This window comes from Mesoplodon densirostris, chromosome 3 (genome assembly GCF_025265405.1).
Source record: "Mesoplodon densirostris isolate mMesDen1 chromosome 3, mMesDen1 primary haplotype, whole genome shotgun sequence".
In the NCBI taxonomy this organism is placed as follows: domain Eukaryota; kingdom Metazoa; phylum Chordata; class Mammalia; order Artiodactyla; family Ziphiidae; genus Mesoplodon; species Mesoplodon densirostris.
Window position 1 is genome coordinate 177,101,290 of NC_082663.1, and position 27,353 is coordinate 177,128,642.

Sequence of the window (27,353 nt, forward strand, 5' to 3'; positions counted from 1 at the left end):
AAAATTTTAAGGTGATGATAAAAATGTCTAGGCACGAAACTATAAAGTTTTCTGGAAAATACATTTCTCAAAGCTTGGCATTTTCAGTATATCCTGTAGGCAGATTTAGTGGCAAAGAGTGGTGCTTACAGATCTCCTTAGTACTCAGTGTGCTTCTAATCAGTGATGATACCAAACTATTAAGACATAATGTCTTAAGAGTGGGAATCTTTAATAGCAAATTATAGAAGGTTCTGTAACATTTTTTTTCTTTAAATATTTTACAAAGAATCTGTGTAGCCTTGGTGTGTGAGATTTTTTTCAGCACAGCCCATTTTTCTGGTAACGTCTTAATAGGGCTCTTTGTGCTTGGTCTCAGGGAGGTACTCCTTACAGTTTGAAACTCTGACTCACTCCCTGCTGCTTGTTTTTTACCAAACTCCTTTAGCTTCACAGGTGGAGGTGGGATTAATTTGGGCCCGATCTCAGACTGACCAGGGGAGGGGCAGGGCTGTGGGGATCTGCTGCAGATCCTTCCCAAGGCCTCTGAATGCTCAAACTTTAGGAAACCTCATGTAATCTGACTTTAATCTGCTGTAAAACAGAAACAGTGATACTCATCTTAAGGGTACCTTTGAAGATTGAGTGAGATTCTGAATCAGTGGGGAATAGTAAGTGCAGGTGCTGAGTGGTCCTCGAGGCACACTAAGGAAGTAACGACTTGTCCTTGTAGCATTTAGCTCAAATTAGTGCCTTATCAATGTTGCTACTTTGGACCTCACTGATTTTTCCTCAAATCATTGAAACCTTTAATGTTGCATGAAAATAGAGGATCTTTTCCAACAACAGTCGGGGTTCCTGAGGGTCCTCACTGTATATACAGGGTACTAGAAGAGCTCCTGGGGAAAAGAAAGGTGAGCATGGTATTAGGTTGAAATTACCAATATTTAACTACTATTACCTTAAAAAGTTAAATGATTTTATATGTTTCAACCTATACTCTTTTTTTTTGAAGTATAGTTGATTTACAATGTTGTGTTAATTTCTGCTGTACAACAGTGATTCAGTTATACATATATATTACATTTTTTTAATAAAATCCTTCTTGGACTTCCCTGGTGGTCCAGTGGTTAAGACTCCACACTTCCAATGCAGGGGGCACAGGTTCGATCCCTGGTTGGAGAAGTTCTGCATGCCGTGCGCTGCGGCAAAAAAAAAAAAAATTCTTTTCCATTATGGTTTATCATAGGATATTGAATGTAGTTCCCTGTGCTATACAGTAGGGCCTTGTTGCTTATCCATTCTATATATAATAGTTTGTATCTGCTAACCCCAAACTTCCAATCCACCCCTCCCCAACCCCCCCACCCACCTTGGCAACCACATGTGTGTTCTCTATGTCTGTGAATCTGTGAATCTGTTTCTGTTTTGTAGATAGGTTCATTTGTGTCATATTTTAGATTCCACATATAAGTGATATCACATGGTATTTGTCTTTCTCTTTCTGAATTACTTTACTTAGTATGATAATCTTTATTGGCATCCATGTTGCTGCAAATGGCATTATTTCCTTTTTTTTTTTTACAAATTTATTTTTTATTATTTTTGGCTGTGTAGGATCTTCGTTGCTGTGCACAGGCTTTCTTTAGTTGCAGTAAGTGGGGGCTACTCTTTGTTGCGATACATGGGCTTCTCATTGCGGTGGCTTCTCTTGTTGCAGAGCACGGGCTCTAGGGCACACGGGCTTCAGTAGCTGTGGCTCACGGGCTCTAGAGCGCCGGCTCAGTAGTTGTGGCTCACGGGCTTAGTTGCTCTGCGGCATGTGGGATCTTCCTGGACCAGGGCTCGAACCCATGTCCCCTGCATTGGCAGGCGGATTCTTAACCACTGCACCACCAGGGAAGTCCCTGTCTTTTTGACTTATAGTATTGTCTGGATATATGCCCAGGAGTGGGATTGCTGGAACATATGACAACTCTATTTTTAGTTTTTTGAGGAACCTCTGTATTGTCAACCTATACTTTTTTTTTTCCTTCTTCTTTTGGCCGTGCCACACAGCATGCGGGATCTTAGTTCCCTGACCAGGGATTGAACCTGCGCCCCCTGCAGTGGAAGCACAGAGTCCCAACCACTGGACCGCCAGGGAAGTCCCTGTCAACCTGTACTTTCATCTACATGTCAGTGCATAAGGAACATTGATAAGAGAGCCACCCGTCTTGAACAGACACATCTGTTTGTTAATTCAGAGTGGGAGAACTCTCATTTGGGGGAGTTTTACCACAAAGCACACTGGAATTTCATTGGTGGGTGGTGGAAGAGGGTGGAAGTAGAGACTAGGTGAGGGACTGTCCTCACTAAGTGAGTGGGGTGGGTGGGGACAGTATACTGATTTGGTGTCCATAAGGTGTGGCAACTCCAGCTTGACTCACCGTTGATATCCTGGGGCCCCTCTCCCAGAGTAGAAGATGATGGGTGGCACAGGCTAGGGTAGGAGTTAGGACTGACTGGGTGAGCATGCAAGGCCTCCAGTTTACCATCAGGCATGAAGTATTCTTCAACAAAACCCCCTTGTGGAGGAAATGAGCACCAGATCACATTATCCCAGAACTGAATCCTCCTGAAACCCCGTGCATCGGGAGACCATTAGGTAGTTACAACAGAAACCTCTGAGCTGAGTACCCAGAAGTACCATATACACTGAGGGCAAGTACAAGGACAGCCAGTCTTGTATGCTTTATAGCTCTTACTGTGTTTGTTCTTAAAATAATTTATAATCAGTTCAGACCATTTTTCCATCTGTTATAAATTCCTGGAAATCAGGCTCCATGGTTTACTCATCTTTGTCTTCCTCTGCAGTGCCCTGCACATATCAGGCACTCCGGCAAATGCTCAAGACTCAAAAATCTGCCAGAGCCACCGTATTCCACACTTCCCAAACCCACCTACATCATTCCAGTTAAATTTTGTGTGCAGTTGAGAAAATGACCTGGTGTTTCCTTTGGCTAAAAGCAATTGGTATTGCAAAATTAAGTTGTTACTTTAGAACTCTGCAGCTGTTTGCGTGTGGATATTGAAAGAGGACGTGGTAGCTTTTATAACTGTTATGGCAAAGAAGGATTCTGTTTCTAATCTGGGACAATCAGCTGACTCATCAGGTGTGTTGACCTCTTAGGTGTCCATCTTCCCCCTTAGGAAAATAGAAAACTGAGCTCCCAGGTTTACAGAGAGCCCAAACCTGACACTGAGGAGCAAATGATTTTCCAAAAAAAAGAAATAATAGAAAGAATAACCCCCCCGAAAATTAGCAACTCATTTTTATTTCCTTCTGACCGACTAAATGGGTATGAATTTACCTTCCCAGAGGGAAAGAAACTTTTAAAACAAAGGATCTTGTAAAGGGTCCATTTTAGGATTATGGTTCCTTTCCCCCTCTCACCCCTAGGTGGCAGCAGGAAGCAGAAAACCCTACACGAAAGTAAAGCACACGTCCTTGTGTTGTAGGGGCTGTGTTCTTAGTTTTGGTTTGTTTTGTTTTAATATTTATTTATTTATTTATTTATTTGGCTGTGCCAGGTCTTAGTTGCAGCACGCGGGATCTTTGTTGCAGCGAGCGGGATCTTTAGTTGTGGCACGTGAACTCTTAGTTGTGGCATGTGGGATCTGGTTCCCTGACCAGGGATCCATCCTGGGCCCCCTGCATTGGGAGCATGATGTCTTAGCCATTGGACCACCGGGGAAGTCCCAGGAGGTATAGTTGATTTACAATGTTGTGTTAATTACTGCTGTACAGCAAAGTGATTCAGTTATACATATATATACATTCTTTCTTTTATATTTTCCATATGGTTTATCATAAGATAGTAAATATAGTTCTCTGCGCTATACAGTAGGACCTTGCTTATCTGTTTTGTATATAAAAACTTACATCTGCTAACCCCAACCTCCCACTCCAACCCCTCTCTGCTGGCAACCACCAGTCTGTTCTCTATGTCCGTGATTCTATTTATTTCATAGATAAGTTCATTTGTGTCGTATTTTAGATTCCACATATAAGTGATATATCATGGTATTTGTCTTTCTCTTTCTGGCTTACGTTACTTAGTATGATAATCTCTAGTTGCATCCATGTTGCTGCTAATAGCATTATTTCCTTCTTTTCTATGGCTGAGTAGTATTCCATTGTATATATGTACCTCATTTACTTTATCCATTCATCTGTCAGTGGACATTTAGGTTGTTTCCAGGTCTTGGCTGTTGTGAATAGTGCTGCTGTGAACACAGTGGTGCATGTATCTTTTTGAATTATAGTTTTGGCTGGGTATATACCCAGGAGTGGGATTGCTGGATCATATGGTAATTCTATTTTTAGTTTCTTGAGGAACCTCCATACTGTTTTCCACAGTGGCTGCACTAACTGACATCCCCACCATCCCCCAACAGTATTAGGAGGGTTCCCTTTTCTCCACACCCTCTCCAACATTTATTTTATTTTTTAAAGGGTGTTGTTGTTTTTTTTGATAAATTTATTTATTTTATTTTTGGCTGCGTTGGGTCTAAGTTGCTGCACGCGGGCTTTCTCTAGTTGCAGAGAGTGGGGGCTGCTCTTCGTTGCGGTGCATGAGCCTCTCATTGCAGTGGCCTCTCTTTGTTTCGGAGCATGGGCTCTAGGCACAGGGGCTTCAGTAGTTGTGGCTTGTGGGTTCAGTAGTTGTGGCTCGCGGGCTCTAGAGTGCAGGCTCAGTAGTTGTGCACAGGCTTAGTTGCTCCGCAGCATGTGGGCTCTTCCCGGACCAGGGCTCGAACCCGTGTCCCCTGCATTGGCAGGTGGATTCCCAGCCACTGCACCACCAGGGAAGCCCTCCAGCATTTATTGTTTGTAGATTTTTTGATGATGGCCATTCTGACCAGTGTAAGGTGATAGATACCTCATTGTAGTTTTGATTTGCATTTGTCTGATAATTAACCATGTTGAGCATCTTTTCATATGCCTATTGGCCATCTGTATATCTTCTTTGGAGGAATATCTATTTAGGTCTTCTGCCCATTTTTTGATTGGGTTGTTTGATTTTTTGTTGTTGAGTTGTATGAGCTGTCTGTATATTTTGGAAATTAAGCCCTTGTCAGTCTCATCATTTGCAGATATTTTCTCCCATTCCATAGGTTGTCTTTTCATTTTGTTGATGGTTTCCTTTGCTGTGCAAAAGCTTGTAAGTTTCATTAGGTCCTATTTGGTTTTTTTGTTTGGTTTGGTTTATATTTCTGTTACCTTGGGAGACTGACTTAAGAAAACATTGGTATGATTCATGTCAGAGAATGTTTTGCCTATGATCTCTTCTAGGATTTTTATGGTGTCATGTCTTACATTTAAGTCTTTAAGCCATTTTGAGTTTATTTTTGTGTATGGTGAGAGGGTGTGTTCTAACTTCATTGATATACATGCAGCTGTCCAACTTTCCCAACACCAGTTGCTGAAGAGGCTGTCTTTTTCCCATTGTATATTCTTACCTCCTTTGTTGAAGATTAATTGATTGTAGGTGTGTAGGTTTATTTCTGGACACTCTGTTCCATTGATCCATATGTCTGTTTTTGTGCCAATACCACACTGTTTTGATTACTATAGCTTTGTAGTATTATCTGAAGTCTGGAAGGGTTATGCCTCCAGCTTTGTTCTTTTTCCTCAGGGTTGTTTTGACAATTCTGGGTCTTTTATGGTTCCATATGAATTTTAAGATTATTTGTTCCAGGGACTTCCCTGGTGGTCCAGTGATAAAGCATCTGCCTTACAATGTGGGGGACACGGGTTTGATCCCTGGTCAGGGAACTGAGGTGCCACATGCTGCAGGGCAACTAAGCCCATGTGCCACAACTACTGAGCTCACATGCCTCAACTAGAGAGCCTGCGTGCTGCAAACTACAGAGCCCACACACCCTGGAACCCGTGTGCCACAACTAGAGAAGAGAAAACCCACATGCCACAACAGATAGAAGCCCACGTGCTGCAATGAACAGTCCATGTGCTGCAGTGAAGATCCCACGTGCCACAACCAAGACCCAACTCAAGCCAAAAATAAATTAAATAAATAAATCTTTTTAAAAATGTTTAAAAAAAGATTATTCTAGTTCTGTGAAAAATGTCATGGGTAATTTGATAGGGATTGCATTAAATCTGTCGATTGCTTTGGGTAGTATGGCCATTTTAACATACTAAGTCTTCCAATCCAAGAGCATGGGATATCTTTCCATTTCTTTGAATCATCTTCAGTTTCCTTTATTAATGTTTTATAGTTCTCAGTGTATAAGTCTTTCACCTCCTTGGTCAGGTTTATTCCTAACTATTTTATTGTTGGGGGTGCGATTTTAAAAGGTATTGTTTTTTTTTTTTTTTTACATTCCTTTTCTGATATTTCATTGTTGGTGTAAAGAAATGCAACTGATTTCTGTATGTTTATCCTGTATCCTGGTACCTTGCTGAATTCGTTTATCAGTTCTAGTAGTTTTTGTGTGGAGTATTTAGGGTTTTCTAAGTATGGTATCATATTATCTGCATATAATGACAATTTTACCTTTTCTCTTGCAATTTGAATACCTTTTATTTCTTTTTCTTGTCTGATTTCTGTGGCTAGGACTTCCAGTACTGTGTTGAATAGAAGAGGTGAGAGTGAGCATCCTTGTCTTGTTCCAGAATTTAGCAGGAAGGCTTTCAGCTTTTCACCACAGAATATTATTGGCTGTGGGTTTGTCATAAATTTATTATCTTGAGATGTGTTCCCTCTATATGTAGGGGCTGTGTTCTTTTTTTTTTTTTTTTTTTTTTTTTTTTTCTGTATGCGGGCCTCTCACTGCTGTGGCCTCTACCGTTGCGGAGCACAGGCTCCGGATGCGCAGGCTCAGCGGCCACGGCTCACGGGCCCAGCCACTCCGCGGCATGTGGGATCTTTCCGGACCGGGGCACGAACCCATGTCCCCTGCATCGGCAGGCCGAGTCTCAACCACTGTGCCACCAGGGAAGCCCGGGGCTGTGTTCTTGAGTTGAGTCCTAGGATCATGTTTTGCTTATACTTCTGCCCTACAGTTCCATTTATTGAGCATTCCTAACCTTTTCTGAGCTAACTTAAGTACCCAGATATGCATTTAAAGAAATACTTAGCCAGGATTTATAGAACACTGTGCAGTCAGCTTTAACAGTTAAGAAATAAGAAAATCTTGAAGGAGAGGGAATGGAACATTAAAATTGGAACTCAGAGACTGATAAAATTGCCCTCCTTGTTTTCTTGCTCATTGCACATTTGTGTCTACAGGTAGTTTGCTGCTGAGAGCTGGTGCCCTTGGCCCCCTCCTTCCCTCCACCCCCCGCCCAGGGAGTCAGGTACTTCTGTGCTCAGCCTCCTGGGGTGGATGTGATGGGTCATTGTGGCCCTTCTCTGCAGCAGAAGAAAGCAGCACAGAGTGTCCTGTGCTACTCTCTGACTCCTCTGAAATCTGCTTAAAGATAATAATGAAAGCTGTTAATTGGAATGTTGTAAATAGCACAGTATAAATGCTTAGGGCCAGTGGAGGGGGGAGGTTGGAATTGGGGAATAAAGGACAAAAATGTAACAGAAGTAAACATAGGAAAGGAGCAGACATGTACAGAGGCTGAGTGCAGGTGCCTCTGTTAGTGGAGAAGTTGTGTCCTAGTAGCTGAAAACGAGGCTGGGAAATAACAGAAAGACACCACCTCTTCTCTTCCCTGTCATGTTCTCTCCATAAAACTCCTGCCCTTGAACTCTCAGGGTGCTTATTGCTCTACGGCTTGCATATGGTGATTGTCTTATTCTGTAGCCATGTCCATGTATGTCCCATGTCCTAGAAGATTGGAAGCCCATGAAGAGCAGGGACCACCTCATTTGTCTTGATATCCCCACAGCACTTGTCCCTGACACACGGTAGACTCTTAATAAGGTTAGTTGAACAAATCCAATTGAGGAGAACATGGGGAAGTAAGTAACTGCCAGACAGACATGACTGTGTTCAAATTAATGGTCTTGTTAAGAAGTGGTAGGGTTTGGGAGGGCTGGTGACTGGGTGCAGGGGATTAGAAGATGCTCACGGTTGGTGGGGAGCAGAGTGGGACAAAAGCCAAAAGGCAGAGGCCTGTAAGGCATATGAGGAAGCAGCCTAGGCTGGAGAGAAGGGGTGGAGCTGGGCGAGGGCACCTAGAAAGATGAGCAAGGGCATGAACATGCCTGTGCACCAAGGTGGAGGCCTGGAGCTCGTGGTCAGCACCCAACAGGGCCTGAAAAAGAGCCTATAGTAGCCAAGTCTCCTTTAGCTGAAGGCAGCAGAAATCCAAGTTAAACCAGCTTAACCACAAGGAGGAATTTATTGGTTCCCATAAGTGACAAGCCCAGGGGGATGGCTGGTCTCGTGTATAACCTAGATCCGGGATGCAAATGATGTCCTCAAGAATATATGTGTATCCTTTGGCTCTTTCTCATTAGCTCCATTCTCAGTCACACCCTCAGATTAGATGACTGGGCTGCATCAGGCTTGTGTCCTGCAAAAAGAGCTGCAAGAGTCCAGGGACTGACGCATTGACTGCAGCCGGATTACTTTCCCACAGCTGAGCTAGTCTTCACTCAGGCAAGGCCACAGGAGACGAAGAGGCAGAGATAACCGTGGAGGGGGAATGGGGATGTGTTCCCAGAGGTGAGGGTTGTAAACTGGACAAGCAACATCGGCAGGAGAGCACTGCAGGGGTACAGGCCCCTGGTTTAAGTCACCATTAGAAGCAGACGGGCCTCATACGTGGTGTATATATAAGTCACTCTTTTTCTTGTTTTTCAGCATCTCCATGAAACAGTGAAGAGGAATCTCGATAGTGCCACATCCCCTCAGAATGGTGATCAACAGAATGGCTATGGAGACTTCTTTCCTGGGCATAAGAAGACCCGCCGGGAGGCCCCTCTGGGAGTTGCCGTCTCTTCTAATGGCCTGCCTCCAGCCTCCCCCCTTGGTCAGCCTGACAAGCCTGGCACAGAGGCCCTACAGGCCAGCAGGAAGCACTCACTGGGGCTGGACTCCATCAATAAGAAGTGTCTGGCGGACTCGAGCCTCCACTTGAATGGAGGCAGCAACCCCAGTGAGTCATTTCCCCTGAGCCTGAATAAAGAACTGAAGCAGGAGCCCGTGGATGACCTGCCTTGCATGATCGCAGGGGCCGGAGGCTCCATATCTCAAAGCAACCTCATGCCTGACCTCAACCTTAATGAGCAGGAGTGGAAGGAGCTCATCGAGGAGCTGAACAGGTCAGTGCCTGATGAAGACATGAAGGATCTATTTAATGAGGACTTTGAAGAGAAGAAGGATCCAGAGTCTTCTGGTTCTGCCACACAGACCCCCTTGGCACAGGACATTAATATTAAAACAGAATTCTCTCCAGCAGCCTTTGAACAAGAACAGTTAGGCTCTCCACAAGTGAGGGCTGGGTCTGCAGGACAGACCTTTATGGGGCCTTCCTCTGGCCCTGTGAGCACAGATTCACCCAGCCTAGGGGGCTCTCAGCCCCTGTTCCACACCTCTGGTCAGCCTGGGGTGGACAATCCCAGTCCCAACCTGATGTCGGCATCAGCCCAGGCCCAGAATGCACAAAGAGCCCTCTCCAGTGTGGTGTTGCCTAGCCAGGGCCCAGGCGGGAGCTCAGAGCTGTCCTCTGCCCACCAACTCCAGCAGATCGCTGCCAAGCAGAAGCGTGAGCAGATGCTCCAGAACCCACAGCAGGCTGCCCCAGCACCAGCTCCAGGCCAGATGTCCACGTGGCAGCAGACAGGCCCCTCCCACAGTCCCTTAAATGTCCCTTATTCCATGGAAAAACCTGCCAGCCCTCCTGGTTACAAGCAAGACTTCACTGGCTCCAAACTGCTCATGATGCCCAGTGTGAACAAGAGCTCCCCTCGGCCAGGAGGCCCCTACCTCCAGCCCAGCCATGTGAACCTGCTGAGTCACCAGCCACCAAGTAACTTGAATCAGAATCCCGTGGCTAACCAAGGATCAGTGCTGGACTATGGCAACACCAAACCCCTTTCTCACTACAAGGCGGACTGTGGGCAAGGCGGCCCTGGGGCTGGCCAGAGCAAGCCGGCCCTGATGGCTTATCTTCCCCAGCAGCTGTCTCATCTGAACAACGAGCAGAACTCCTTATTTCTAATGAAACCAAAGCCAGGAAATTTGCCCTTCCGATCACTGGTTCCACCTAGCCAGGTGAGCACGGGGCTTTACTCTGTTACTCTGCATCCACATCCATCCTAGTGTGGTTACCAGATCCCAGGTAGTTGCGGAACAAAGGGAGGGAGGGAGCTGGTACTTTCATCCTTTGACTCCCTTGGGAGTGAAAATTAACCAAGCAAATGAGGATTGGTTCTTAATAAACAAAAATAGGGTAAAATTCCCTAGTGTAACTTGGTTTTATCTGTATACCCATTTGAGGAATCCCCTGCACTTGGTCTAGTGTCTCTTCCATGCCATACAACTTAAGTCATTTGTGGCAAGATCACATTTAATGTCCTTACAGGCTCTCCTTTTTTTTTTTTTTAATATATACCACTTTTCAGACGTGTGTTCAAAATACCATAAGTTTTAGTAAGATTATAACATTCAGGTGAGTGCTGCTTCCTAACAGGTTATTTAGTGAAAACACTCAAGCCTGGCAGAATCACATGGCTTTGTAGGGTGGAGAATGGTCAAGTACCATTCTATGATGATCATTATTTGCATTTCTACTCACATTCAAATATGTTCTAAAATGTCTCCCCACTGGAAGCCTTCTCATGGCTCGGGCTTGTATAGTAAACAAACACAGAGTGTTCCTGGACTTCCTCAAAGTTAGCACTTGCTTTTCTTACTCCACAGTGTGTCCCGGATTGTCTTCTATATCTATAGAAGACATATGTATATAGGTCCATTGATACTTTTTAACACTTGTGTGACAGTAGCTGTGTCACATGCAGGTGGGTGTATTGCATCGCCTCTTTCACTACTGGAAGCCTGCAGTCTATTTGTAGCACACTCTAAAATTTTAAAAATTAAAAATTAAAGTACTCGGTGCTAGTAATACCATGAGGAAATTGACATGTTCAGATAGTAGTGAGGTTGTGTAAATGGGCACAGTGCTTTTGGAAAGTAATTTGACATTTCGTATTTTTCATAAGCCATAAAAATGTTTGTAAGCATTGACACATTATATACCCCTGCAAGAAATAATCCAAAAACAAGAGGAAAGTTACATACAAGATACTCATTGCATGATTATTTCTAATAGCCAAAAACTGGAAGCAGTCTAAGCATCTGTCAGCAGAAGAATGCATGTGTAAACGTTCTTACTTCTAATTATTTCAGCCACTAAACTGCTACACAGCCACTGAGAGCATCCTAAAGAAAGAGTGGCACAGTGATGTCTGCTATTTCAGTAGTACTTTGCACCTCACAAGGCACTCTTGTAGTCCATAAGCTTCTGGTGATTGGAGTGAGGAGATTACTTCAGAATCTGTCTGCTCTAAAATTAGAATCTTGTAAAAAGATTAAATATACAAATGAGGGACTTCCCTTGTGGTCCAGTGGTTAAGACTCCACACTCCCAGTGCAGGGGGCCCAGGTTCGATCCCTGGTCAGAGAACTAGATCCCGCGTGCCGCAACTAAGACCCAGTGCAGCCAAATACATACATACAAATAAATAAGGACTGGGGAAAAGCTCAGAAAGTTGAATTTGTACAAATGATAATTGCTTTTTGCCTTTTTCCTGTATGAGTTAAAATTTCTCCTTTTCTTTTAAAGGTAAGTAATGATGTTGGGGTAATACTGTGGTAATCTTTGACATGACTCTCACTTTAGGTCCAGGTATTAATAGAGAATATCCATTAAAGTTCTCATTGGTACTCAGCATTTTTTGAGCATGAGTATCTGACAAAAGTCAAGCAGTCTCTTCCCAGGAAAATGCTGTACACAGGTGGACAAACCATATAATTTCAGGAGGTTCAGGGACAGCCCTGCCACCAGGGGCCCAAGGTTTGCACACTCAGAATGTAGCATCTCCATCGACCAGAGCCCCTCAGAAGTTCCTCCTCTGGGGGCCTATCCACACCCATGCATTCCAGTAAGGGAGCATTTATAAGCTACAGTTGCCACTGGAACTATGTATACAAATATACGAGCTTAAATATAAAATCACACCTTTGCCACTGGTGAATCATAGGAAACAAACCTAACATGCAGCTAGTGACTGTTCATTGCCATGCCTGGATACTCAGGTGTTAGTGCTGTTGGTCTCCAGCCCCGCCCTGGTGGGTGGTTTCACTGGAGTCACCTGCAGGGAAGAAGAGCCTTCAAGAGAGAGCCTTGAGGCAGGCTTTCACTGGATGCAGCTCATCTTCTCTGATCAGGGCTTATGGTCTTCAGTGTGCCCCACCTGACTTGAGACCCCCTTTTCTGTGCTGACAGGACCAGAACCCTCCCAGCGTCCCTGTACCAACCCAGGCTGCCAGTGTGGGGACTCAGCCACCCGCCGTGTCCGTGGCCAGCACTCACAGTAGCACCTCCTTTCTCAGTAACCAGCAGCAGGCAGCTGTAATGAAGCAGCATCAGTTGCTTTTGGACCAACAGAAACAGAGGGAGCAGCAACAAAAGCATTTGCAACAACAGCAGTTTTTGCAAAGGCAACAGCACCTTCTGGCAGAACAGGTAAAGAGAAAGGTGGAAGAAAACCCCACCATCCCTTCCCATGTTTGCCTGCCTCCCAAGTCACTGCAGTGGCTACAAGCTCCAGTGTGTATGTATGTGGATTTGTGATTGTTTGTATGCCCGGTATTAGAGTACTCCTGGAAACAGGAGTGTGGCGTTTCTCAGACAGTGGTAGCCTGTGTCAGAGCAGCTTTATGTCACTTAGTGGGGATTAATGAAGGCCGAATCTGTGGCTAAAACTGTATGTGTTAGGAACGTTTTTCCATGTCCCTTGTCAGCAGCTACCAAAGCACTGAGCTCACTTGGTCCACCAGTTTGCTGTGGGATCCAGCTTTTTTGTAAAGGTAGAGATTGCTATAAGGGAGAACATAAAGCAGGGAAATGAAGACATCCCTGAGGTCCTGGGGTTCAAGAATCAGGACTGACAAGCCCCCTCCCAGTCCTGCAGTTCACCCACTTGGTCACCAAATGTAGTGTTCAGGTACCAAGGTTACAGGAGTTCTCAGGATTTTAAATTACATCCTTAAGACATAAGAGAACTAGCTCCCCAGAGGATAAAGTTGATGGAGGATGACTTTAAAATCCATGGTACTGCCTCAGTTCTGCCAGTGTTTAAATAACAGCTTTATTGGGATGGAATTCACATGACATACAATCCACCCATTTAAAGTGTATAATTTAAATAGTTTTTGGTTTATTCACAGAGTTATACAAACCATCACCACAGCCACTTTTAGAACATTACCTAAAGGAAACCCTGTACCCATTAAAAGTTGTTCCCCCATCTTCCCAAGCCTAGGGAACCACTAGTCTACTTTTTATCTCTATAGATTTACCTATTCTGGACATTTCATATAAATGCATTCAAGATTCAACCGTATTGTAGCATGTATCCATACTTCATTCCTTTCTGTGGCTGAATAATATTCCATTATATGAATATGCTGCATTTTATTTATCTGTTCATCAGTTTATAGACGTTTGGGTTGTTTCCCCTTTTTGTGGACATAGGTTTTCAGTCCTCTTGAGTATACACCCAGGGATGGAATTGTTGGGTCATATGGTAACTCTTTAGTTTAACCTTTTGAGAAACTGCCAGACTGTTTTCCAAAGCAGCTGCACCATTTTGCGTCCCCACAGCAGTGTATGAGGGGGCCAGTTTCTCCACATCCTTGACACACTTATCTGTCTTTTTGATTCTAGCCATCCTGGTAGGTGTGAAGTGGTATCTATTTCATTGTGGCTTTGATTTGCATTTCCCTGGTCTGCCATTCTTTTTTCTTTGAATTGATGCATCACCTTTTTTTTTTTTTTTAAATCATTGCCCCATCCTTCTGTCTCCTACTACAATTTATTAAGAGCCCCCCAAATGAGATTACGAGCATTATCTCCATAGGAGTCCCTCTGAGTAACAAACATTGGACAGTTTACTGTTCTCTAATCGCTTTGTTTTTGTTTTATGTGGGTCTTGTAATTTTCTGTTGTTCTTGGCATTTTCTAGGAGAAGCAACAGTTTCAGCGCCATCTGACCCGCCCGCCACCCCAGTACCAAGACCCAACACAGAGCACCTTCCCACAACAGGTTGGACAGTTCACAGGTGAGGAGTGTCTGAGGCAGTGGAGTGGGGCAGGGGAAGGCAGGCACTGGACAGAGCAGGTAGTCTGTTCCACTCATGCTGAGTTCCTGCTCTCTGCCCAGCTTTATTCTATAGATGCTAAATGGATGTATATGCTGCTGTAACTCCATTCTGCATAAGGAACCTAGCGTTCCGGTTACCCTACAGGTCAGAAGAAAGTCGTAGAGGCAGACTACTTTGGCTAAGTGCTTTGGCTGGGTCCCTGGCTGTATAATCTTTTGAGGCAGAATCATCTGTAGTTGGAAGATATCTTATCAATAGGAAGTGGTTTCTGTAATTCTTAAGAAAGTTCTTTGCTTCTAGCATTATGTGTCTGTTCAAAAAATGACCTTCTCCTATTTTCCAGATAAGGAGAGACTTAATGCACTTCTATGGCCTTTTGCTTCTTTTCTTTCTTCCTGTCTGCTCATACTGGTGTCACAGATGGCAGTATCAGCAGCAGACAGTTGACCAGAAAGGGGCAGGAAGCATTCTGAGGTCTCAGCTGTCATGTCTCAGATACGTGAGGGAACCTGACCGCCATTGCTCAGGCTGTTGCTCCAGAAATTTAGAGAGATTTCAGTTGACAGATGCAGTAAAATCTAGGCCATACCTGCCTTTCTAGCTCTTGGAATATCTTCGAAACCTGTGCTTCTCTTGGTCAGTGATTCTCGTTATAAAGTGTCCCAGAGAAGTTGACCACAGCTGTGCATTCCAGAGGAGACTTAAGTGGGGTTGTTTCTTGGTTTTTTGGGTTTTTTTTTGCGGTACGCGGGCCTCTCACTGTTGTGGCCTCTCCCACTGTGGAGCACAGGCTCCGGACGCGCAGGCTCAGCGGCCATGGCTCACGGGCCCAGCCGCTCCGCGGCATGTGGGATCCTCCCGGACCGGGGCACGAACCCACGTCCCCTGCATCGGCAGGCGGACTCTCAACCACTGCGCCACCAGGGAAGCCCTTAAGTGGGGTTTTATGCTTGTGCTAACAGGGACCAGGGGTTGAAGTCTGTGGGCATCTCAGAAGCCTGGGTCTTGGCCAGCTTTCCTGCCTTCATCCCATCTGATGTTGTTGTGGGCTGTCAGTGGGAGAGAAGTGGACTGTTTCAGCATTTCCCTTTTTTCAACTCAGTTTTTAGTTAGGTGCTGATGGAGAGAGGAAGAGGAGAAACAAAGTGTCCTCAGTTATGGCCAACCCCTGAACAGTCGCTCACCTACCCACAAAAATACATCTCAGTCAGGGCTGTCACCATGCATCCACTGCTTAAGACAGAGTCCCAGATAGCAAGTTCCCTGAGGACAGGACCTCTCTGTCCCATTCCGTGCTGTCTCCCCAGCCCAGAACCCACCACAGAGCAGGTGCTCAGTAAATATCTTCTGATTTCAGTCCAGACTCCTTCCTCCCTTCACCACCCTGCAGTGCCACACTGTGTGGGCCTCCTCTAAGTGATCCTGACAGTCCCTGCCGAGTTAGGTCTAAACCAGAGTCACAGTCCAGTTACCCTTTGGCTTTGCAGCCCTGTCCCCTCCTATGGTGGCTGCGGCTCTTCTGAATCCGGCCGGGACCATCTCTTCCCTTTATCTCTAGACACCCTCCCCACATCCTAGCCATAGCGTTTGCCCCTTCCTCTGTGCCTGTCTTAATCTCGTTTTTGCTCCAGACCGGCCTCCATTCCACCCTGTGGGAAACCTTTGCCCCCAGGGCTCTCTTTGAGGTTCCACTATCTGGTGTTCTGATTTTGCCTTTCAGGCCTGTAGGATAGCAGCTGCAGCTTGGGTCTTGGAGGTATCTCCATAGTGGTGGTGAAGAAATGCTAGCTTAGTTGACAGAATTTTCTCTGTCTTCTAGGGTCCTCTTCTGCCATGCCTGGCATGAACAACTTGGGTCCGTCTAACTCCAGCTGTCCTCGAGTGTTCCCTCAGGCCGGGAATCTGATGCCAATGGGCCCTGGACACACTTCGGTTTCCTCTCTCCCTTCAAGCTCAGGCCAGCAGGACCGGGGTGTGGCTCAGTTCACTGGCTCGCAAAGCATGCCACAGGGCAGCCTCTATGGCATGGCTTCTGGTATGACCCAGAGGGTTGCCCAGCCCCCGCCACAGGTCACCAATGGACATGCCCACATTCCACGGCAGACCGGTGTGGGCCCGAACACCTCGGTTTCAGCTGCCTATGGGCAGAACTCTCTGGGGAACTCGGGTATCTCCCAACAGCACAATAAGGGGACCCTGAACTCTGGTTTAACTAAGCCACAGGTCCCAAGGGTATCGGCAACCATGGGAGGCCAGAATTCCACATGGCAACATCAGGGAATGCCGAACCTGAGTGGCCAAACCCCAGGGAACAACTCCGTAAGCCCCTTCACTGCAGCTTCCAGTTTCCACATGCAGCAGGCCCACCTGAAAATGTCCAGCCCGCAGTTCTCCCAGGCGATGCCCAGCAGGCCTATGGCCCCCATGAGCTCAGCAGCTGCAGCGGGGTCCATGCTGCCCCCTGTGAGCACACAGCAGAGGACCAGTGCCCCTGCCCCAGCACCTCCCCAGGGAGCCCCACAGCAGGCCTTGCCGGGCCTGAGCCCAGCTGGGCCCGAGCTGGGGGCCTTCAGCCAGAGCCCCGCCCCAACAGTGGGCGGCCGGGCAGGGCTACACTGCGCCCAAGCCTACCCTGTGCGGACCGCAGGCCAAGAACTGCCCTTTGCCTACAGTGGGCAGCCAGGTAGCAGCGGGCTGGCCAGCATGGCTGGAGATGCCGACCTTATCGACTCCCTGCTGAAGAACAGGACTTCGGAGGAGTGGATGAATGATTTGGACGACCTTCTAGGGCCTCAGTAACAGGAGGATTTGTGGTGTTTTCAGTGTTCATACAGCCTATATTTTTCTTTTCAAATTCAAGAACAACTACTTTGGACCAAAAGCCCACAGCCCGGGGAGCTGGGCAGGTAGAGCTAGAGCCATGGGGCTGAGGCCTGGTCCTCCCAGGCTCTGTGGGGCCCAGGGCTCCCAGCCAGCAGTTGTGGTATGTTGGGCTGGCCCCACCCCATCTGCTGGCGTCGTTATCTGGTGTTGGGACAGCAGGACAGGGTTCTGCAGGTGGTTTTCTATCCAAATGACCAAAAAACCAACAGTGAAACCCCATGATGTCAGGCTTATAAAAATCTGTGCTATCATGTTGACTTAATCCAAGATTTCTCCACTTGCCCCAGTTTTGGGACAAATTGTTGTTGAAACTTTATAGCAGAACTATTTGCAATTTGTAGCATAGAAAAGATTTTAAATTTTTTTTAAAGTTTTAAAACAGATTAGGGTAGGTGGTGGTTTAAATTGATAAGTGGCATTGGAAACTTAGGGTTTCCTTTTGATTAAGAGCCTTTTTTATTCCTGCTCTTTGTCAGCTTTCAGGGCAAAGGGAGGCTCACTGGAAAATCATTTCCGTAAGTGCAGGCTGTGACTGCATGTGCCAAAAAGGAACAACAGGATGCCATGAGAAAGCAGAGTTAGGGACAGAGATCTGGTCTTTCCAGCAGCTCCTCCTTCTCCCAGAATGCTGTTCTTCCAGGCTGGCATTTAGGAGGACGTGGGCTGAGGAATCCCTTCCTCCCGTGTGTTGGTAGCAAGACCCCAAGTGGCCCCCGGGCCAAATGCTGAAATGAAATAATTGGGATTCCTGTGTCCTCTTTTGTTGTTTCTCCTTTTGCAGTTTCTCCGAAAACTCACATTTAATGTGTTAGGAAGGTGATCGTGGTTGAGTTATGAACAGATGTCTTTCCTGCACCCTGTCTTCATTCCCCATAACCTTTCTTTCTGCCTCCCCTTCTTTCTCTCTCCAGCCCAAATGGAAAAACTCCTTAAGCCACTGATTTACTGGATTGGAGAGGAAAAGAAAGAGTCATTAGAATTCCCTAGGGAAGCCTAGCATAGTAAGGAGCTGGGTGTCCCCTCCCCAGAAAGCAAAGGTTTGTGGGAAGGAGAAAACTAGGTGTGCCCTGCTTGGCAGGGAGGACGCGGGCTGGGCCAGAGGAAGGATACACTTTGTTGTACGACTTCCGCCACTCCCTCGTCAGGTGACTTGCACTTTTTAAAGAGAATTGCTTTGTAACACTAACACATCCTTTCTAAAGACTCGAGTGGATTTCTCTCTTAAGGTCTGTGACTTTTTAGGTCTTGACTAAGCCAAGAGTCCACAACAACCTATGGGCTGTTTGTGGGAAATGAAGACGGAGCACTTCGATGTAACAAAAGCATCATGGTGAGCACAAGGTGAGACCTTTTAAACGGGGTGTCGGAGAGAAAAGAGGACACTGAAAAGGGTGGCGTATATGCAGAGTGGTCTCTGGCGAAACCACAGCCCCATTTTTATTTCCCTGGAGCCTCAAAATGGATAACTCAAGGAGTATCATATGTAAAGAATTGAGCCGAGGAAAATATTCACACAACCAGCTTGAGTGGCTTTGAGGGGACAAAGGGTTGTACACACATTGGTAATTATTTTGCACCAGCAGTGCCTTTCATGGGGGTCCTTGGACCCTCAGATCTTCTTCTTTAATAGCCATTTGCCACCATGGGTGGTGTTTGGGCCACTTCCCCTTTAAACACCCTCCCTGCCTTCCCCAGTTGCTGAATATAACTCTCAAAGAAGGGAATGAATCATAAAGCCAGTGAAGACTCCACCCTCTGAGTGAGTTCCCCGATCTGCAGGGGAAGAGGGTGACTTCAGCGGGTTTTCTACCAAAAATAGCGGGCGGAAGGCTGGTGGTGGGTCCTTGTTCCTCTCCTGGTCTCCCTCTGGCTGCTGCTCACCTCTATCCCCGGGCGCTCGCGCCCCTGCCTCCCCCGTGTGGGGAGGGCTGCCCCTGCCTTAGTCCTGGGGCCACCTAGACAGACAGCAGGCTTCTCACTTGCTGCAGTGTCAGAGCAATAAAATGTGATGCTTGGAGTCCCCCCAGGGAGCTGCCTGTGGCTTTATTTATGAATCTGGTTTTTGGGTAGTCAGGGAAGGAGACAACTCCACTTCAGTGCAAATCCCCATCTTCCAGGAGCCATGACTCAAAAGAAAAGGGTGCTTGGACTTTTGTTATACACACTTGCTTTGTGTAAATAAATGTTTACAATTTTATATTAAAGATGGAATAAGCGTTAGAGCTTCTGACTGTATATTTTTTACTTTTATAGATTTTAAAACTATGATCCTTTATATATGTGTTTCGGGGGCTATAAGTTTTATGTCAAACAGTTGGTATTGTTAACTTTTTACTGTCCTCAAAGTACATAAAAGTCCTATTAATTCCCTTATTCTTCTACTTCCCTTAACTCTGGTATACACCAAAAAGAAATCTTTACTTTCCTGTTTTATCATTATAAAATAATAAAAGTATTTTGCTAGTATGGAAACTGCCCATGTATTTCACTTCACATGGCTGTGCCACAGGCAGGAGATGGACCAGTACACAGCTGCTTTGTTTGGTAGTTGATTTCCTTTTGTGATTTAGCTGCTTTCTTAATGCACATTGGTGGTGGGGGTGTTTGGTTTGTTTTTTGGTGATACATAGGAAATTAGCACTGACATTGCCCAGGGCCACCGGTCTCTCCCCTCTCTAGACCTCATCCATGCCCTTAACGTCTAATGTGAGGGAAGTTGGACTTAAGGGATACTTTAGACCCTTAGCAGTTCAGATGTTTTACTTAAACCCTTAGGTTTGCCGTCAGTGCAGTTCTCTAGGTCTTGTTTCATTTTCTTTTTTATTGTAAGAAAGTATGTGCTCTGGCATGTTCACCCCCCCACTCCTGTCAGCGTCACACTGTGACGGGGCATCAAATGATGACAGAAGCCACACCAGGAGCCTGGAAGGCAAGTCTTCTCAGTGACCTCTCACCTCAGCCATAGGCTGGAAGCGGGTCAGACCTAGAGAAGCTGGAGCTCTTAGAAGGGCAGGAAAGAGCAGCCTTCAGGGAGGAAGCCTGTCATGTGATGGAATTAAAAGGTTTAATTACTCTAATGCAGCCTAACATAGCATGTATATAAGGCACAGTAAAGGGAAGAACACAAGACTCATTAAGTCTTGGCTGAGAATGCACAGAATGTGTGTGTTGTTTGGTGTGGGGTGGGGGGCTCACTTTCATGAGTGGTGAAGGAAGTACAAAACAGAACCAAAGGGAGATGCTTCTGCTTGTCGGTCACCTCAGTCATCCTCAGTGCTGACTGCAGTGGGATGAGGCAGGCTGCTGTACAACTTTTCTGTGGGAAGAAATTTTGAAAAAGGTAGCAAGCGCCTTAAAATATTCGTGCCGTCTGTCCACCCCAGAAATTCCAATTCTGAGAAGCCATCCTTGAAAATAATTCTGAGTGCAGAAAAAGGTTATATATAGCACAGTGGTGTTCCTAGTAGCACTATTTATAACTGCAGAAAACTAGGAGAATCTAAAGAGCTGTCAGAGGGGATTGGTTAAGTAAATTGCAGTACTTCCTCTTGGTGAGATACAGTATAGTTACTTTAAATATTTAGGAAGGTTTTGAACATTGCAACTTGGAGTGCTGGTTTTGTTGGGCTTCTGTTGGGAGCCAACAGAAAAACTGGCTACTAAAACCCTGAACATTCCCTGCCCCCAGTCTGTATTTTAGGTTACCAGCTAATTCCCAGAATCAGAGGAGGTGTTTAACAAGCCAGGCCTCAGGAGTGCCAAGGGTCAGGCAGTTCCAGTCTCTGCTGCCCGGCCACCTTCCCGAGTCTGTCGAGAGTTACAAGCCAGACTCGTGGTGACCGAGGCAGGCTCCTTGAGTCACAGCTCCCTCAGCTCATGTTCATAGAGCACCCACTATGTCCAGGCATTGTATTTAGGAGAGCAGGGCCCTGCTCTGTGCACCTTCAGTCTCATGTGAAGGGGATGTCATAAACAGGTGACAGATGATTTCAAAATGGTGGCAGGAAGAAACTAAAGCAGTGCACAACGTAGAGGCTGCCGTGGGGGAGGGGAGGCCTGAGAGACTTTAGATGTGGTGGGCAGAATAGGCCCCTCTAAGGAGACACCTAACTGAGGCCGAGTACTGGAAGGGAGCCGGCCAGAGCTCTGGGGAAGAGCAGTTCACGGCCACATGGAATGGGAGAGGAAATTCCCCAAAGGAAGAGGGTGCTGTTAACAGGAGGGGAGGAACGCTGAGAAAGTCAAATCAACAGATGCTCAACACACGTTCAGTTAAAAGCACGAAGGACATATGTTGCGTATAGTAGGAGAGTGGGCCCTTGCCCCTCTGCCAGGTGAGCCCAGCACTGCAGCATCCGCAGTGCAGGCCTGCGCTACTCTGGGGCCTCTGCCAGCCCAGCCCAAGGAGATGCTGAAGGTAAGATGGGGTCCCACGTTCATCCCTGGGGTTGGACTGCTCCTGCCATCATTAGCAGCTTTATCAGTTAGTCAACCTTAAGGCCAGTCAGCTGATGAGGGTGTGGAAGTGGCAACGTGGAAGTGGTAAAGGTGTTGAAAGATGCAAAATGGTGGTTGCCTGTGAACTTGGTCCAAGGCTAGTCAACTAAAAGTTCCAGGTACTCTGGGACCAACACAAAGAATGGTAGGTGATGTCTTGGAAACAGGTCTCTTCTGCACATGGGATCAATTTGCCTTACTGGAAAGCTGGTGATGCACTTGCCACTTTTCAGATAGGCTTTGCCTCCGTGTCAAAGATACTTTGCCTTCTGAATGGTTGCAGTAAGCTGGGCTGCAGACCCTAGTCAGTACCTGCAGACCAGTTCATGGAAGTCGGAAAACGTAGCCTCAGACCCTCACGCAAAGTGAAATCCACACGGCTCCACCTCGATATCAGCGTCCTGGAATGCGAACTCTGAGAGAGGTAACCTGTGCAAGAAAAAGGTAGGAAGGAGTCTGAGAAAAAGATATCTGCTGCAAAAACAGGTATGGCAACAAATACAACCGCTGCCCGAGGGTGGGGTGAGGGGGTTCAGGATTCCCTCTCCTGTCTAGTGCGGCTGGGTGGGAAGAGTCCTGCTGCAAGGGACACGGCGGGTCCTGGCCGGACAGGCACACCGTGCATTCCGGGGCTGTTAGGTGGTCGGCACCGGGAGTCCAAGCAGAAGGCTCCATTTGTCTTTGTATCTGGAAAGCAGAATTTTTCAAGGTTACGGGGGAAAAAAGCTGGAGTTACATATTCTTAGTAAGTTGTGAAGGGTCTATCTCCACTTGACGCAGCTGAGGGGAGTGCTTCACATTATGTGAAGTTGTGGCAGACCCGAAAGACCACATATTGTATATTCCCTTTATATGAAACATCCAGAAAACAGATCAGTGGTGGCCTGGGGCTGGGATCTTATGGGGGAGATGAAAATGTTCTAAAATCAGATTATCGTGATGCTTGCACAACTGGGTAAATTTACTAAAAGTCATTGAACTGTACATTATAATTGGGTGAATGTTATGGTATATAAATTATATACCTCAATAAAGTTTTTTTTTTAATAGTACAAAGAGGGACTTTCCTGGTGGCACAGTGGTTAAGACTCCACACTCCCAATGCAGGGGGCCCAGGTTTGATTCCTGGTCCGGGAACTAGATGCCACATGCCACAACTAAGAGTTCACTTGCCACAACTAAGGAGCCTGCCTGCCGCAACTAAGACCCAATGCAACCAAATAAATTTTTTTTTTTTTTTTTTTGCGGTATGCGGGCCTCTCACTGTTGTGGCCTCCCCCGTTGCGGAGCACAGGCTCCGGACGCGCAGGCTCCGGACGCACAGGCTCAGCGGCCATGGCTCACGGGCCCAGCCGCTCCGCGGCATATGGGATCCTCCCAGACCGGGGCACGAACCCGTATCCCCTGCATCGGCAGGCGGACTCTCAACCACTTGCGCCACCAGGGAGGCCCAAATAAATATTTTTTAAGTTAAAAAATAAAATAAATAGTACAAAGAATGCTTATATACCTTCACTCAGCTTCCCCATATGTTAACATCTTTTATAGCAACAGTACAATTATTTAAAAAAGGAAATTAATATTGAAACAAAGACTGTTAACTAATGGACAAATTTTTTTTTTAATTTATTTATTTTTGCGTTGGGTCTTCGTTGCTGCACGCGGGCTTTCTCTAGTTGAGGTGAGCGGGGGCTACTCTTCGTTGTGGTGCGCGGGCTTCTCATTGCAGTGGCTTCTGTCATTGCAGAGCACGGGCTCTAGGCGCACGGGCTTCAGTAGTTGTGGCTCGTAGGCTCAGGGAAGACCCAAATGGAGAGATCTTATCCAAATTTCACCAGATGTCTCATATACCCGTTTTCTGGTCCAGGATCCTATCCAGGATCACACTGCAGTGAGTTGTCAAGTCTCCTTAGTATCCCCGGTCTGTGACAGTTCCTATGTCTTTGTTGTTTATGTTCTTGGCACCAGCTATTCACATCTCCTGGAATGGACACAAAGTCTGGGTGTGGCTTTGCCTGTCCTGCAGGTGAGTGGGGACCAGCACTGCTATCCAAGGGATCAGAGTGTTTGACGTGCCAGTACAGAATACATCTTATGTTGCTTTGGACCAAAGGACCCTCTCCACAGCAGTGCTACCATGGGTACATGGCAGCAGGATCCCTTCCCTGGGAATCACCTTGGCAAGGGAGCTGTCTGGCCCCAGTTTACAACTCCGACCCAGGGCCGCCCGCATACAATGCCTGGTCCCTATGGGGGGGTGCACAGGCCCAACCTGCTTCCCCCAATTTGGAGCCACTCCGAAGGACTTCCCAGCTCCAGGGCCCTCTCTGGGGCGAGCTGAAGCTTGGCTGCAACCACATCACAGCTCAACACTCCCTGTGACCTGCCCTACTCTCCTCCTGTCTTTTACAGCTGATGTTTCCAGGCCCAATTCCCAAGAAACTCCTCGCACACAAATCCTGTTTCTGAGGAACTCGATCCATAAAAATGGAAGGTTTTACGTTTAAGTATGTTTTTGTTGAGGGTAGATTTAACAGCGTTTCAAAGGCTTTTGCAGCCCAAAACAGGTCAATTGAAAGCCCACCCTCCTTCAGCCTCTAGAAGAGCCTACAGGAATGAGAACAGCTATTTCCCAGCACCGTGGCCTCTCAGCATGTGCATGGGGCTTCTGCAAAATGAGCATTTTCAGTGTTGTGGGATTTTTCCTTCTGATTTTAAGCTCTCTTTAAACTGCCAGGTAGGGACTTCCTTGGCAGTCCAGTGGTTAAGACTCTGTGCTTCGGACGTCCCTGACGGCGCAGTGGTTAAGAATCCACCTGCCAATGCAGGGGACATAGGTTCGAGCCCTGGTCCGGGAAGATCCCACATGCCGCGGAGCAACTAAGCCCGTGTGCCACAACTATTGAGCCTGCACCCTAGAGTCTGCGAGCCACAAATACTGAGCCCATACGTCACAACTACTGAAGTCCATGCATCTAGAGCCTGTGCTCTGCAACAAGAGAAGCCACCGCAATGAGAAGTCCACGCACCGCAGCGAAGAATAGCCCCGGCTCGCCGCAACTGGAGAAAGCCTGCGCTCAGCAACGAAGACCCAACACAGCCAAAAAATAAATTAAAAAAAAAAAAAAAAAGACTCTGAGCTTCCGATACAGGGGACGTGGGTTCAATCCTTGGTCGGGGAACTAGGATCCCACATGCGGCGTGGCCAAAAAAAATAAAAAAGAAAAGAAAACTGCCAGGTAGAGAATTTTGGTGAACGTCCTCAAAGTCTTACTGCCTATGATGTTTAAATCAGTATTGATATAATTTCATTTTAGAAAGATAGCTGGTTTTTGTATTTTTATATTTTATTCAAGTGAATGTATTAGCTATTCATAAAAATTAAATTTTCTAAAATCATTATATTAAAAAAAATACAACTAAGTATTCACTGAAGCTTCATCTATAATTGTGAAATATTGGAATCACCCTAACTGCCCATGCAGCAGGATCTTTGGATAAACTCCAGGACCTCCCCACAATGGGGTTGCCTGCAGCGGTAAGAAAGAATTAGGAAGATCTCTTTCGTTAGGAAAGAAAGCAAAGTGCAGCAGAGCGTATCTAGTATGTTACCTTTTGTTTAAGAAAAAAGAGGAAATAAGAAAATTTGCATGTGTCTGCTCATTTGTGCAAAAAGAAAAAAAGGGAAGATAAGCCAGAAACTGAAGGGATAGTTACTAGGAGTGCGGGTGGGGATGGAATGGAAAGACTGAAGAAATGGGATGGAAGCAGAGATGCTTCTCTGAGCCGATTTTTGGAAACTTGTGAATGTTTTACATTCACAAATAAAAGAGAAAAAATAAAGTCAACAAGGATGACAAACACATGAACCAGTTTTTCAAATGTATAACATTTGGACTACATACCCTCAGGCTGAAGACAAAGGGAAAGCTAAACAAATACGCAACTCTAGCCTGTAGGTTTCTGGAGGCATAAGTTAGCAATTCTGGAACTCTTGCCTGTGCAGGTAAGTAAATAACATTGTGGATAATGGGAGCCAGATTTTTCACTGTTAGAGAAAGACAGGGTTATAAATATGGAAAGGAGGAGGGATAGAATGAATCCTGTGGTTTTAGATTTAAAACTAAAACTTAGTGCAAACTCATGGTTTTTAATGTACATAGAGATATATGAAAATATATGTATCTCTCTCTATATATAGTGTGTATATACATATACACACTATATTTATATATATACATACATACACACAACCTGTATGTATGTGTGTATGTGTATACATACATCTCTTTCCCGGTTTTTTCTCCTGAGGAGGCATAGAAGCAATGAGACCAGAGTAGCAGTGAGCACACCTGGGCCCAGATCTTGGTTTCTAAATACCATTGTCCACTAAAAAGAACAGGTCTTCTTATCCTTGGAGGAATGACTGATTCCAGAGCTGGAATAAGGAAAGTACTTAGATGCACTCTGAGAATCTTGTTGTGATAGAAAAGAAGGAAATGCTCAAAGGAAGCTGGGGACATGTAAAAAGGATACAGCAGCCAGTTCAAAGGTGTACCCACTAGCCAAATCTGGGACAATAGGTACATCAAAATAAATAATGGCAATAAAGAATTATAACCCATTAAGTAAACTAAGAATTTATTTTTAATTTAAGAATATGAATCCACAATGATTCAGATAAGTAATTAAGTGGAGAAGAAGGGAAAGCTCTTTCTTAGTAATAAAGGTGAAAACAATGATGGAATTAGAAAATCACCATTTGGCAATCATCTAATAATAAATAAGTGATTCAGGCAAGAAGCACCAATACTTGTTAAAATTGGGGGGTGAGGGCTTCCCTGGTGGCGCGGTGGTTGGGAATCTGCCTGCTAATGCAGGGGACACGGGTTCGAGCCCGGGTCTGGGAGGATCCCACATGCCGCGGAGCAACTAGGCCCGTGAGCCACAGCTACTGAGCCTGAACGTCTGGACCCCGTGCTCCGCAACAAGAGGCCGCCATAGTGAGAGACCCGCGCACCGCGATGAAGAGTGGCCCCCGCTTGCCACAACTAGAGAAAGCCCTCGCACAGAAACGAAGACGCAACACAGCAAAAATAAATAAATTAAATTAATAAACTCCTACCCCCAACATCTTCTTTAAAAAAAAAAAAAACATTGGGGGTGAAAGTTTGAGAAGAAACAGAATTTTTTACACAATCTCAAATTGTGGCCCTACAAAAATACTTAATTCAATGTGGGAAAAAAGTTACTTTTGTCAAAGATAAACAGTCAGACATTAGGTAAGGGAGGTAACAGAGTGGGGACTCCAGGAGAGTACAGGAAGTGAAAGATTACAAAAAGCCGGTAAGAGGGTTGGCCAGTGTCAAAGTGATTAGGCCATCCTTGTCTGCTAACTGGCACTACTGAAGTTAGATTTCTCTCCTCCCTCAGAGATTGGAAGACAGAGGCCCCAGCCTAACTCATGATGACTTTTCAAGGGGATGATTTTCAGCTCCTTGAGAAGGACACTCCTGGGTTGTAGGAGATAACAAATACATCTTAAAGAGAAAGAAGAAGTTCTTAACAATTGTAGGGTTTTTAAATAAACGCTCTAAGAACAGGGAGGTCAAGAGCCTAGCTTCAGGTGTTGGCTGGAACAA

General features: G+C 45.9%; 1 protein-coding gene across 1 annotated transcript in view; it reads left to right on the forward strand.

Annotated features, from left to right (window-relative positions):
• MAML1 (mastermind like transcriptional coactivator 1) overlaps positions 1-19,636 on the forward strand; it is a 47,173-nt gene extending 27,537 nt beyond the window's left edge. Inside the window, exons 2-5 of the mRNA XM_060095044.1 lie at positions 8,806-10,218; positions 12,452-12,691; positions 14,193-14,289; positions 16,151-19,636. Coding sequence (XP_059951027.1) covers positions 8,806-10,218; positions 12,452-12,691; positions 14,193-14,289; positions 16,151-17,130 — 2,730 coding nt within the window. The 3' untranslated portion in view covers positions 17,131-19,636. The remainder of the gene's footprint in view (positions 1-8,805; positions 10,219-12,451; positions 12,692-14,192; positions 14,290-16,150) is intronic.
• Positions 19,637-27,353: the final 7,717 nt, after the last annotated feature.